This window comes from Theropithecus gelada, chromosome 11 (assembly GCF_003255815.1).
Source record: "Theropithecus gelada isolate Dixy chromosome 11, Tgel_1.0, whole genome shotgun sequence".
Taxonomy (NCBI): Eukaryota; Metazoa; Chordata; class Mammalia; order Primates; family Cercopithecidae; genus Theropithecus; species Theropithecus gelada.
In genome coordinates, this window is record NC_037679.1 from 82,146,422 (window position 1) to 82,160,853 (window position 14,432).

The following is a 14,432-nucleotide window of genomic DNA, read 5'->3' on the forward strand; positions in this document are numbered from 1 at the left end:
TCAAGAAGGTTATGTCCCTGAGGGTGACCCTGTGGGCCCAGGAGAAGGGCCACCCCCAGCTCCACACCTGTGCTGTAGCCGTCCTGGAGTTCCATGATGAAGCCGTGGGCGTTGGCCTTCTGTGCGGCCTCCACCACCATCTCGAAGGGCACAGTGGGCAGGCCATAGGAGATGTTGTCTGTGATGGAGCGGGCGAACAGCACGGGCTCCTGGCTCACCAGGGAGATCTGGGGAGGAGGAAGCACGGGGCATGAAAGGCCAGGAATGTGTTCATCCAGCTGCCCCCAGCAGCCTTGCTGCCTGGGGCCTGGAGACGCCAGCAGTCTCAGGCCTGAAACCTGATCAGGGCCCAGTGACTACACTGAGCTGCTTCTCTTCTTCCCCAACAGTGACTCCTGCCTGTACCCACAAGCCCTCACCCTCCCCTAATCAGCAAACGGGGCCTGCTACATTTGCTGCTCTGGGATAAGCCAAGTTCCCTGACCTCCAAGAGAAAGCTCACTGGCCATCCCTGTCCTGGAAAAAAAGAAAGAGGAATAGAGTATAGAATGTTGCTCTGAATGAGTTTGCCCATCTCAGGAAGCAAGAGGCCACAGCAGGGCTTCAGGTCACAGACTGCCCAGGCGGTGGTCCCCTCCCCTCTAAGAGAACAATTTAAAGGAGCTATCATCTCTAGATTCCAGTTTCAGGAACCTGGGCCTGCAAAAATAATAGTATGGCCAGGCTTGGTGGCTTATGCCTGTAATCCCAGCACTTAGGGAGGCAGAGGCAGGAGAACTTCTTTAGTCTAGGGGTTCAAGACCAGCTTGGGCAACACAGCAAGACCCCATATCTACAAAATGAAAAAAAACATAGTATGGAAGATATCATTGCAACACGGTAAGTAGCAAAAAATAACTAGTTAATTAATTAAATTAAAATAGAAACAATCTAGGTGTCCATAAGTGGGGATTGGTTAAATAGTGACAGCGCATCCTTAAAACTGACTTGCAATAGGTACATATACACAGCATGATTCTATTTTTGTTTAAAAAAATTATCAGCATGTGCCTTCACATACTGATATATTTCTATAAAGATAGGAAACACACTGAAAAGGGTATTTACTAAACTGTTAACACTGGTTACCTCCATGTGTTGGAACTCAAAAGGTAAGGTAGAGGGGGACACTCATGTCTTAGTTACAAGATTCATTATAGGCCGGGCGCGGTGGCTCACGCCTGTAATCCCAGCACTTTGGGAGGCCGAGGCGGGCGGATCACAAGGTCAGGAGATCAAGACCACGGTGAAACCCCGTCTCTACTAAAAATACAAAAAAAATGAGCCGGGCGCGGTGGCGGGCGCCTGTAGTCCCAGCTACTCGGGAGGCTGAGGCAGGAGAATGGCGTGAACCCAGGAGGCAGAGCTTTCAGTGAGCCAGGATCGCGCCACTGCACTCCAGCTTGGGCGACAGAGCAAGACTCCGTCTCAAAAAAAAAAAAAAAAAAAAAAAGATTCATTATAACTATGAGAATATGATTTGCTTGTAGCATTTTATTGTTTTATGTTTACGGAAATTAACATTTTTAAATTTAAATTTAGAGGCCAGGCATGGTGGTTCACACCTGTAACCCCAGCACTTTGGGAGGCTAAGGTGGGAGGATGGCTTGAGCCCAGGAGTTTGAGATCAGCCTGGGCAACATAGTGAGAGCCCGTCTCAATAATTAAAAAATTGGCCAGGTGTGCACAGTGGCTCATGCCCATAATCCTAGCACTTTGGGAGGCCAAGGTGGGAAGATCATCTGAGGTCAAGAGTTCCAGACTAGCCCGACCAACATGGAGAAACCCCGTCTCTACTAAAAACACAAAATTAGCCAGGTGTGGTGGCGCATGCCTGTAATCCCAGCTACTCGGGAGGATGCGGCAGGAGAATCGCTTGAACCCATGAGGCAGAGGTTGTGGTGAGTGGAGATCGTGCCATTGTACTCTGGCCTAGGCAACAAGAGCAAAACTCCATCTTGGAAAAAAAAAAAAGTTGACCAGATGTGGTGGTGTGCACCTATAGTCCCTCAGGAGGCTGATGTGCTGATGTGGGAGGATTGCTGGAGCCCAGGAGGTCGTGGCTACAGTGAACCATGATCACACCACCAAATTCCAGCCTGGGTGACAGAGCGAGGTCCTATCTCAAACAAAAAGTACATAAATAGGCCAGGCACCATAGCTTACTCCCAGCACTTTGGGAGGCTGAGGTGTGTGTATCACTTGAGGTCAGGAGTTCGAGACCAGCCTGGCCAACATGGTAAAACCTTGTCTCTACTAAAAATACAAAAAATTAGCCAGGTGTGGTGGTATGTGCCTGTAGTCCCAGCTACTTGGGAGGCTAAGGCAGGAGAATTGCTTGAACCCAGGAGGAAGAGGTTGCAGTGAGTCGAGATCACGCCACAGCACTCCAGCCTGGGCCACAGAACGAGACTCCATCTTAAAAAAAAAAAAAGAAAAGAAAGCAAAAGTACATAAATAAATAATTAAGAGAGGCTATTCATGAAGAAGGAAAACCAAATGGCCAATAAATATATGAAAAGGTGTTTAATATCTTCGGTAATCAGGAAAACGCAAAAAACCACAATAAGCTACCACTACATTCTCACCAGTTAGCAAAAATTCAGGACTGATAATGCTAGGTGTCTGAGAATTGAAGCGTGGTACCTATTGCAAAGTGTGAACAGCTCTACCCAGGGGCCTCTTCTAAAACTTGGGTGAGCAGCAGCCTGGTGGCTCCCCACTTGGCGCCACTTCACAACAATCTACCTCTGATTACATGCACATGATGTGGGCAGATTTCACAACCCATGGCCCTCACCACCATCTAGAACTTGGCTAGGAGTTCTGGAATCTCTGTGCCAACACCCGGGCTTTCACATAATTTATATTGATGATGTAAATGGTGCTCCCTTAATAGTTTATATTTCTTGGACAGTGCACAACCTGAGCAACCATCCAGGGCATCCCTGCTCTTAGGCCAGCACAGGGACAGGTGTTACGGTTCCTTTCCTGAAAGGATTACTAAAAACTGTACAGTCATGAATAGCCTATTTTGAGTACTGGAGATGACCTAAATGTGGAACAGTTGACACTCTCCTTCACTGCTGGTAGAATGTAAATTGTAAAATATAAATTGGTATAACCACCTGGGGATAGCTGTTGTGGCAGAAACTACTGCAGCTGGGGATGTACATCCACTATCACCAAGCTTTCTACTCTTAGGATTATACCTTGGGAGAACATACTCATGTACACCAGAAAACATAGACAAAATTGTCCATATCCCACATTGGTATTTTTAGTAATGGTAAAACAAAACAAAACAAAACTGAAAAACAGGCCAGGTACAGAGGCTCACACCTGTCATCCCAGCACTTTGGGAGGCTAAGGTAGGAGGATCACTTGAGGCCAGGTGTTTGAGATCAGCCTGGGCAACATGGTGAGACCATATGTCTACAAAAAAAATAAAATTAGCTGGGCATGGTGGCATGTGCCTGCAGTCCCAGCTACTTGGGAGGTTGAGGTGGGAAGATGGCTTGAGCACAGGACTCTGAGGCTGCAGTGAGTTGTGACTGTGCCACTGCACTCCAGCCTGGGCAACAGAGGGAGACCCTGTCTCAAAAAAATAAAAATAGGCCAGGCGTGGTGGCTCATGCCTGTAATCTCAGCACTTTGGGAGGCCGAGGAGTGTGGATCACGAGGTCAGGAGATTGAGACCATCCTGGCTAACATGGCGAAACCCCGTCTCCACTAAAAATACAAAAAATTAGCCAGGCGTTATGGCGGGCACCTGTGGTCCCAGCTACTCAGGAGGCTGAGGCAGGAGAATGGCTTGAACCCGGGAGGCAGAGCTTGCAGTGAGCCGAGATCATGCCACTGCACTCCAGCCTGGGTGACAGAGTGAGACTCCATCTCAAAAAAATAATAATAATAAATAATAACTAACTAAATAAAATAAAATAAAATAAAATAAAATATAAAGGGAAACAACCCAGCCAGGTGTGGTGGCTCATGCCTGCAATCCCAGCACTTTGGGAGGCCAAGGCAGGCTGATCACCTAAGTTCAAGGGTTTGAGACCAGCCTGGGAAACACGGTGAAACCCTGTCTGTATTAAAAATACAAAAATTAGTCAGGCATGGTGGCGCACTCCTATAATCCCAGCTAGTAGGTAGGATGAGATAGGAGAATAGCTTGAACCCGGGAGCGCAGAGGCTGTAGTGAGCTGAGACTGCACCACTGCACTCCAGCTTGGGCAACACAGCAAGACTCCATCTCAAAAAAAAAAAAAAAAAAAAAAAAAAAGGGAAGCAACCCAAATATCCAGCATGCATAAATAATTGTGATAGACATTTGTACAGTGGGCTACCACCCAGCAATGAAAATGAACGAACTCTGTCCCCAGCCTCAACCTGGATGACTCACAATGTCGAGTGGGAGACACAAGACACAAGCGAATCCACACACCAATCAGGATTCTACCCAGATGAAGTTCCAAGCAGGCAGCACAGAGCTCTGCTGTTCGAGGGTGCACACAGAGATGGCAGAACCAGGGAAAAGCAAGAACATGAAGACTCTAAAAGTCAAGACATTACTTCTTGGGGGAAGAGAAGGGACACATGGCAGGGGGAGGAGGAGGCTTCTGGAGTGCCAGAATGTTCTATTTCTTTTTTTTTTTTCCTTGAGACAGAGTCTCATTCTGTTGCCCAGACTGCAGTGCAGTGGCCCAATCTCAGCTCATTGCAACCTCTACCTCCTGGGTTCAAGTGACTCTCGTGCCTCAACCTCCCGAGTAGCTGAGATTATAGGCATGTGCCACCACACCCGGCTAATTTTTCTTTTCTTTTTTTTTTTTTTTTGAGACGGAGTCTCGCGCTGTGTCACCCAGGCTGGAGTGCAGTGGCGCGATCTCGGCTCACTGCAAGCTCCGCCTCCCAGGTTCAGGCCATTCTCCTGCCTCAGCCTCCGAGTAGCTGGGACTACAGGCGCCCGCCACCACGCCCGGCTAGTTTTTTGTATTTTTAGTAGAGACGGGGTTTCACCATGTTATCCAGGATGGTCTCGATCTCTTGACCTCGTGATCCGCCCGCCTCGGCCTCCCAAAGTGCTGGGATTACAGGCTTGAGCCACTGCGCCCGGCCTAATTTTTCTATTTTTAGTAGAGATGGGGTTTCGCCATGTTGGCCAGGCTGGTCTTGAACTCTCGAGCTCAAGCAATCCACCTGCCTCAGCCTCCCAAAGTGCTGGGATTACAGGTGTGGGCCATCACACCTGCCCTTTTTTTCTTTTTTAATAGAGACGGAGTCTCACTATATTGTCCAGGCTGGCCTCAAGGAATCCTCCAGCCTCAGCTTCCCAAAGTGCTGGGATTACAGGTGTGAGCCACTGCGCCCGGCCAAGAATGTTCTGTTTCTCTAGGAGGGCGCTGTAATTGGTGATAATTCTTTGAACTGTCCATTTATCTTTAGTGCCCTCTTCTGCACCTGTTACAGCTCACAAGACAGACAGACACAGAAAGGGCAGAGGCGTGTGGCCCAGGCCCATCCACATACCACACGGTGCAAGTACTTGTGGTCGTAGGCGCTGATGGGCTTGCCGTCCAGCAGCACGCGGCCTCCCTCCAGCGGGTAGAAGTTCTCTAGGATGTTGACGCAGGAGCTCTTCCCACTGCCCGAGGGCCCCACCAGGGCCGTCACCTTGCCGGGGCACAGGCTGAAGGAGACATTCTGCAAAGAACACACAGGCACAGTGTGGGGTCATTGGCTCAGGTCCCAGGACTGGATGCCCTGGCCTTCAACACAGGTGGGTGCCCTTCCCAGCCCACCCCATGTGCCTCTGCCTCGCTTGGACACTGCTGGCCCCTAAACGTTCTCCTTTCTAGGACACTAGGACTTGGAAGCACCTTTAGATTTGCTGTTTCCTCTGTCTGGAATGTTCTCTCTGCCGGGAACCCTCTGATGAGGTCTCACCTCAAATGTCACCTCCTCCGAGAACCCCTTCTTGACTGTTATCACCATTCCCATGGACCATCCCTACCACAGCACCCTGATCTATTTTCTTTCTAGCACTTATTATCTGGAATCATTCTGTTAAGTATCTGTCTTCCCCAACTGGAGCCCAAAACTCCTGGAGGGCAAGGATCTTGCCTGACATATTCCCAGCTGCACTGCCACAGCCTGGAGTATAGGAGGTACGTGAGAAATGGGGTGACGGAAAGGCTGATTCTGGCAGGCCTCAAGCCGTGCCCTCACCTGCAGGACCTGGGTGTGGGGCCGAGTGCGGTAGGTGAAGGTCACGTTCTCAAAGTCCACCCGGCCCTCCAGGTGGTCGGGGGCCAAGCTGCCATCGTGCACCATGGTTGGCTGCCGGTCGATGAACTCGAACACCTTCTCAGCAGCCCCCACTCCTTGCATCAGGCCACTGTAGACGGAGCCCACGGACTGGGGAGAGGAGACACGCGTTCCTGTCCCACTGACACCCGACTCCTAGCACCCACCCCTGCTAGTAGAGAGATGAGGCGGGTACAGAGAAAGCAAAGAGTTCTGGTGGGGAGGTGCAGGAGGCCAGTGACCACTCACTGTTGCATTAGATAACGACAGTTAGGGGAGGTGAGGACAGCAGCGTCACCAGCACTCTCCCAGCCATCCAGCCGAGTAGGTGCTACCATCCCGACAGGAGCAGATGGAAGCACAGGAACCGGCAGGGGTGTGGCACAGCGGGAATCCAGCCTTGGTCTCTCAATTGTCGTAACACAGCTTTTTTTTTTTTTGAGATGGAGTCTCACTCTGTCGCCCAGGCTGGAGTGCACTGGTGCAATCTTGGCTCACTGCACCCTCCACCTCCCAAGTCAAGTGATTCTCCTGCCTCAGCCTCCAGAGTAGCTGGGACTACAGGTGCTCGCCACCACACCCAGCTAGTATTTGTATTTTTAGTAGAGACAGGGTTTCACCATGTTGGCCAGGCTGGTCTCAAACTCCTGACCTTAAGTGATCCTCCCACCTCACCCTCCCAAAGTGCTGGGATTACAGGCATGAGCCACCAGACCTGGCTTGATTTCAATTTTCAAAATGGGTCTTAATGTGTACTATAAATATATTCTCCTTGGGTAAAAATACATAGAATATGAATGTAAATCACAATAACGGCCCATTTTCTTTTTTTTTTTTTTTTTTGAGGCGGAGTCTCCCTCTGTCGCCCAGGCTGGAGTGCAGTGGCCGGATCTCAGCTCACTGCAAGCTCCGCCTCCCAGGTTTACGCCATTCTCCTGCCTCAGCCTCCCGAGTAGCTGGGACTACAGGCGCCCGCCACCTCGCCCGGCTAGATTTTTGTATTTTTTAGTAGAGACGGGGTTTCACCGTGTTAGCCAGGATGGTCTTGATCTCCTGACCTTGTGATCCGCCCATCTCGGCCTCCCAAAGTGCTGGGATTACAGGCTTGAGCCACCGCGCCCGGCCACGGCCCATTTTCTTGAGCATTCTGCTTTTATGTATTTATGTTTTTGAGAGGAGGGTCTCACTCTGTTGCCCAGGCTGGAGTGCAGTGGTGCGATCTTGCTCACTGCAACTTCTGCCTCCTGAGTTCAAGCGATTCTCCAACCTCAGCCTCCCGAATAGCTGGGACCACAGGCATGAGCCACCACCACGCCCAGTTAATTTTTTGTATTTTCAGCAGAAATGGGGTTGCGCCATGTTGCCCAGGCTGCTCTCAAACTTCTGAGCTCAAGGAATCCGCCTGCCTCAGCCTCCCAAGTGCTGGGATTACAGGTGTGGGCCACTGTACCCGGCCAAGCATGCTCTGTATGTTAGGAGGCAGGTTCTAACATTATCTCTTTTTTTACTGATGAGGAAACTCAGGCACAGAGGGCTCAAGTAACTTGGCCCAGGTCACACAGCCTAGAAGTGGCAGAGCCAGGATTTGAATCCAGGCCCGTCTGTCTCCTGAGTTCAGGCTCTTAGGTGCTGAATGTCCTCACTGGTGATATGGGGGTGATATCAGCACCTGTGTCCTGTTGCTGTGAAGACAACAGCTGGTAGTAAACACTCAAAACCCCAGAGCTGGTCGGGCACAGGGCCTGTAATCCCAGCACTTTGGGAGGCCGAGGCAGGAGGATCATTTGAGGTCAGAAGTTCGAGATCAGCCTGGCCAATATGGTGAAAACCCCTCTCTACTAAGAGTACAAAAATTAGCTGGGCATGGTGGTGCGTGCCTGTAGTCCCAGCTACTGGGGAGGGTGAGGCAGGAGAACAGCTTGAAACCGGAGGCAGAGGTTGCAGTGAGCTGAGATTGTACCACTATACTCCAGCCTGGGGGACAGAGCAAGACTCTGTCTCAAAAAAAAAAAATTAGCTAGGTGTGGTGGCATGTTGGGTGTGGTGGCGGGTGCCTATAACCCCAGCTACTCAAGTGGCTAAGGTGGGAAGATCACTTGAGTCCAGTCTCGAACTCCTGACCTCAAGTGATCCACCTGCCTCCGCCTCCCAAAGTTCTGGGATTCTAGGCCTGAGCCACCACGCCCTGCCTAGTATTATCATTCTTGACATGATCGTGCTGTCTCCCCTACTTACCTTAGGGAGAAATACCACATTGCTCAGAGCCCCCAGAGCCCCACCACCCCATTAAGATCCTTCTTCCCCACACCCCTCCCTTCTCTCTGGATCCCTGGAAGCACTGGCCCCTCACCTCCATACAATCTCCCAGGACAAACTCGTAGATGATGAAGGCGATGAGGTTGCCGCTGGTCATCTGGCCCGAGATGACAAGGTGGCCCCCGTAGTAGAGGATGCTGACCTGGACCACCAGCAGTGTGAGCTGGGGCAGAGGGAGAGGGGATATGGGTCGGGAGGACTTTAGATCCCCCACTATCCCCCATTCCCTGCCCCATCCCAGGCTGCAGGGGGAGGTGAGGGCAGACTCAGCCACAAACTGAAATGCCAGCCATTGGCAGGGGTGCCTTCCAAGGCTTGTCACTCAGGCCCGCCCCTGCCCCGAGCATTTCCCTACAGAGGCCTCCAGCTGGAGCAGGCTGTGGGTTTGGCCACAGAACAAGGCTTTCTTTGTGAGCCCCCGGCACACACATGCCACCCCCAGGCTCCTCAGCTTGGCCACACGGGAGCTATTCATCCTCCTCATGGGGAAGAGCATGACTCGGAGAGGGCAAGTGCCCTGGCTAAGGTCACACAGCGAACTCTGTGTTTCCTCCCCCAGCGGGGTTCCGTGAAGAAGGGGCTGTGTTGGGGGCGCCTGTGCCTTCCTTCTGTGCCTGGGGGGCATCTGGGAAGGGAGTGGAGTCTGAGTACCCATGGCAGCCCACACCTAATCAGGGACTCCATCTGTCCTCCTCATGCCCAGCCAGAACTAGGCTGCTGTCTGGACCACCGTGCCTTGGTGGAAGCTGCAAAGGCACCCCCTGCCGGCAGACAGATTGCTAAGAGGCTCGGCCGGCTGAGCTGGCCCCAGTCCCTCCTCTCCTCCTTGGCTGGTACTTTCAGGAGGTGGCAGCCCAGGAGGACCCAGATATCCTCTGTCCCCTGGCTCCCCTGTAGACCACCGACTCCCTCCTCCCTCTCACTCCAAACCCTCCTCATTCCTCCCCAGCTATGCCCTGACCTGCCCACCTCCCATGTGTGGCCAGTGGGGCAGTGACATGATCCAAGTGCTCCCCATCCTCCAAGGAGGGGCTGTGACTCGCTCCCGGGAGTGTGCCAGACACTGTCAGGAGTGTGTGTGGCTGTGACATGAAACCTGCCCGAAAGTGGCCTAGGGACCTGCTGACTCCCCACCTCAGCAAGGATGTTTCCCCAGCTGGGAAAAGAAAGTTCCCACCCTGCCACCCCACGCCAGGTGAGGGGGAGAGAGGGGTGGCCTTGCATCCTGGAAAGATTCTCAGCCAGGCACAGTGGCTCATGCCTGTAATCCCAGCACTTTGGGAGGCTGACACGGGTGGATAACCTGAGCTCAGGAGTTCGAGACCAGCCTGGCCAACACAGTGAAACCCTGTCTGTACCAAAAATACAAAAATTGGCCAGGCATGGTGGCGGGTGCCTGTGGTCCCAGCTATGCAAGAGGCTGAGGCAGGAGAATCGCTTGAACCCAGGAGGCAGAGGTTGCAGTGAGCTGAGATGGCGCCACTGCACTCCAGCCTGGGTGACAGAGCGAGGCTCTGTCAAGAAAGAAAGAAAGAAAGAAAAGAAAGAAGAGAGAGAGAGACAGAAAGAAAGAAAAAGAGAAAAGAAAGAAAGAAAGAAAGAAAGAAAGAAAGAAAGAAAGAAAGAAAGAAAGAAAGAAAGAAAGAAAAGAAAGAAAGAAAGAAAGAAAGATTTCTACCAGCTTGACACCAACACGCAGGGCTGAAGTCCTAGATCGAGGGCTTCCCCCATCTTTGCATCCCTTCCCTCCACAACCAGAGCTGCCTGGCCAGGGGCACATACCCCGCTGCCCCAGACGTAGTACATGTAGGCGGCCGCCTCCTTCCTGTTCAGCTTGTACACCTGCTGCAGCTTCCGCAGGTACACCTCTGCCTCCTCCTCCTCGTTGGCGAAGCTCCGGACAGTCTTCATGGCGCTGATGGTCTCCTCGGCCGTGTTGCTCGCTCTGGCCAGGGCATTCTGGACCTCTTTGGAGAGCCTCTATGGACAGGAGGGGGACAAGAAGAAGACCCCAAAATAGCCTCACTATGTACTGGAGCCCCCAGGCCTCTCTGGTTTTTTCCACTCTTCGCTGGCACCAGCTATATGCAAGAGGTTCCTGGGACAAAAAGACAAAATCTAGTCCTTTCTCCCTCATCTCTTTCTGGCTCAATTGGACACACTCAGATAGTCAACTCCAGAGAGGCTTTTGGGGCGATGGTTTCAGTTCCTGAAGGATGGGGGGTGCTGATCATTAAGTCATCCCCAGTATTCAAAAGAGGTTATTCATGACCGGACAGTTTTTGGTAATCCTTTCAGAAAAGGGGCCTCAACACCTGACTCTGTGCTGGAAGAGCAGGGGATGCCTTGGACGGTTGTTCAGGTTGTACACTATACAAGAAACACAAACTATTAAAGGGGCACCATTTACATCATCAACATAAATTATGTTAGAGCCTGAGGGTTGACAAAGAGATTCCAGAACTCCCAGCCAAGTTCTAGATGGTGGCAGGGGCCATGGGTTGTGAAATCTGCCCACACCATGTGCATGTCACCACATGCAAAGCTGAAAAGTGGTCCCAAGTGTGCGGCCATCAGGCTGCTGTTCACCAGAGTCCTGGAAGAGGCCCCTGGGTGGAGTTGTTCACACTTTGCAGGAGTCACTATGCTGATTCTCAAGCCAGCCAGGAAGGCTGCCCTAGAGGCCAGGACAGGAGCATGCACTGGCATGTCCCATGGCCATGTGTTACACCCTGGCCACAGGAAGCATGCAGGGTGCCTGAGTCATGTCTGGCCACGGGCAGTGTGTGTGGCTTGTGGAGATGACTCACTGACTATACACAACACATTCAGGCATGGGGTGGAAAACCCACACAGAGCCTTCCTGAGGCCTCCCTTAGCTGAGCTCAAAGGCGGGGCCTGCAGTGCACACAGAGGTGGAGCTCCAGGGTTTCCTGCTCTGTACCAGGGGCTGGTGGGAAGACTGGAAGCAAGGGGTGGGGAGCAGCATGCCGGAAACAGCTCAGACTCTAAAGAATAGATTTACTTTCTCATCTCAGTGAGGACAGTGGGGAGGTTCGTGACCTGGAACTTCAGGAAGAGGTCCCTCCTGTGTGGCTGGAGAAGGCTGTGGGGAGTGGCCTCACCGGGGGCTGGGTGGGAGACGGCTTCCTTTGCTACCCTGGTCTCAGGTCACCAACACCAAAGACTCCAATGGAGCTGCAACAGTTACTTACCCGGCACCACCTGGAGGCCATGGTGCATCCGAGCCCCTGCTCAGAAGCACCCCGCGTGGGCCTAGGTGACTGTGAGGGGGTTGCCTGCACCTGTCACAGGGTCACAGCCCTGCCTGTCTGAACCCAGCCTGTCTGTCCCTTAGGGCTCGGGGGCACCCACCCATTTGGGAAGCTGAAGGAGGGTGAGGCCAAACCTGGCTCACGGGCCTAGCTCCGAAGCAGAAACAGTGCTGTGGGGTGGCCAGAGGGGACAGCAGCCTGCCCATGACGGCATCACGGCAGGCCCGCACCATCCCCACATACACGCCAGGCACGTTCCAACCCAGGGCCTTTCCACTGGCTGTGCCCTCTGCTCAGCACATACCTCCCAAGACGCCCGCCTCCTTCAGACCCTTCTCAGCAAGACTTATTTAACTTGTATTTATTCATTCGTTTTAGAGACAGGGTCCTGTTCTGTCACCCAGGCTAGAGTATAGTGGCACAATCATAGCTCACTACAGCCTCGACCTCCTGGGCTTAGGCAATCCTCCACCTCAGCCTCCCAGGTAGCTGGGACCACAGGCATGTGCCACCAAACCCAGCTAATTACAAAAAAAAAATTTTTTTGTAGAGATGGGGTCTTGCTATATTGCCCAATCTTGTCTCGAAGTCCTAGGTTCAAGTGGTCCTCATGCCTGTGTCTCCCAAAGTTCTGGGATTACAGGCATGACCCACCGGGCCCAGCCAGCAAGTAAAATTTAAAATTGCAACTACCCCCAATGCTCCCAATCCCTCTGCTCACTTCGTATTTCTCCTTAGCACTGACCATCTTTTACTGTATTGTGGATTCTTATTCTTTGTGCTGTTGGTACCTAGTATCTGTCTCTGAATACAAGTTCCAGGAAGGCAAGGGCCTTGGCTGTTTCACTGATGTATCCCAGTGCCTGGGACATAGCAGATGCTCAATCATTATTTACTGAATGAGCAAACAAATGAATGAATGAATGCAAACACAGCCTCGAGACCAGTCCTTCACTAGCCCTTTGTGGCCCCCTGAGCCCCTAAGGGGCTATTTGGGGATGTTTGGGGGCTTCCAGGGTGCACAGCCCCCAGCAGGGTCGGGGCGGGCCTACCTTGTAGTACTTGCCGTAGATGTTGGACACCATCATGATGATGGGGAAGCCCATGAAGGTGACCAAGGAGAGCTGCCATGAGAGGCTGAACATGAAGACCACCACGCCCGTGACCTTGACCGTGTTCCGCAGAAAGACATTGATGTTCTGGGAGACCAGGTCGCTGACCATGGTGGTGTCCGAGGTCAGGCGGGAGATGAGGTCCCCTGGAACACAGGCGGCTCAGCTCCTGCCACAGCAACCCGGGCTTTGGGGGTGGCGGTGGGGGATGCTAAGGGGCCACTGAGACAGACACTGGGAAGCTGGGCCTCCCTACCTGTGGGCGGGGTTGGGAGGTGGGAGAGAAGAGCAGATACTCCTCGAGGGCTACTCTGAGCCAATCCCAGTAACCAGCATCTTGCTTAAGCTTCATGACATCCCGCTGTACAGCGGAGGAGGCTGGGGCTCAGAACAGGAAGGCCCCCGTAGTCACATGGCCTGTCTGTGACTGAGCCAGACTTCAAAGCCATGTCTCCTCCCTGTCACTGGCAGAGGGGGTAACTCCCCTTCCCTTCTAGAGAAATAGCCTGGCTGGTGGCAGGCAGAAAAGCACAGACACTTCTTACCTAAGTTGGACACTGTGCTAAGAGCTGTGTAAGGACCCCATGGGTGGCTACTATCCGTGTTCCCATTTTACAGACAAGAAAACAGAGGCTCAGAGAGGTGAAGTTCGCAAGTGGAGGCACCAGGGCTTGGACCCAGGCTGGTGTGTCTCAGCTTGGATCTTGGTGGATATTCTATCATCTTTCCTGTTGTGGTCCCTGGCCCTCACCCGCTGACCCCCATAGGAGCGGAGTCTCTGCCGGTCACAGGGGTGGCTAGTCCTGGCCCTGGTGGTTTCCACGGGGCAATGGAAAGCAAGGCCTTGGCCCCTGCAGGGACCTCGGGTGGCCTGGCCAGGGCCCCACAGAGGCCGCAGCCCACACCAAAACCTCAGTGAGCAAGCCAGCTCCCAGGACACAGGCCAAGCCCAGGGTGTTCCCAGCCCGAACTAACAGCAGGAGGCGAAGGCAGAGGGCCGAGACCACCCACACGCCCATTTCATTCCTCAGAGCCAGGCAAGCCCACTGGGGTGGGGCCCAGCCCCCAGGACACCTAGGGCACTGGGAGGACCAACCTGTGCGATTCTCATCAAAGAAGCTTGTCTCCTGGGACACCAGTGAGCGGAAGAGACAGTTTCGAAGGCGAATGTTCAGTCTGGCAAATATGAGGGTAAAAATGCCGCCCCGAATACCTGCGGCAAATGAGCTAATTGCAGATAAGAGATGTTATAGCACGACGTCCTTCCAGACCAATGACCACACCCGGCTGCCCCCTCCCGCTGCCGGCAGGCCTGGGAGCCCCACCGCAGCCCCGCTCCAGGGCTGGCACCCCTGTGGGGTCCCCCTCATTCCCAGTGGGA

The 14,432-nt window shown here is 52.9% G+C and overlaps 1 protein-coding gene across 4 annotated transcripts in view; it reads right to left on the reverse strand.

Moving 5' to 3' along the window:
• ABCB9 (ATP binding cassette subfamily B member 9) overlaps positions 1-14,432 on the reverse strand; it is a 43,547-nt gene that overhangs the window by 12,915 nt on the left and 16,200 nt on the right. For 2 of the 4 annotated variants that reach the window (XM_025401689.1, XM_025401685.1), the window contains exons 4-10: positions 14,148-14,278; positions 12,992-13,197; positions 10,447-10,644; positions 8,699-8,827; positions 6,271-6,459; positions 5,572-5,745; positions 68-227 (exon numbers count right to left, since the gene is read on the reverse strand). In XM_025401689.1, coding sequence (XP_025257474.1) covers positions 68-227; positions 5,572-5,745; positions 6,271-6,459; positions 8,699-8,827; positions 10,447-10,644; positions 12,992-13,197; positions 14,148-14,278 — 1,187 coding nt within the window. The remainder of the gene's footprint in view (positions 1-67; positions 228-5,571; positions 5,746-6,270; positions 6,460-8,698; positions 8,828-10,446; positions 10,645-12,991; positions 13,198-14,147; positions 14,279-14,432) is intronic. The other 2 variants (XM_025401686.1, XM_025401687.1) reach the window with 2 other exon arrangements.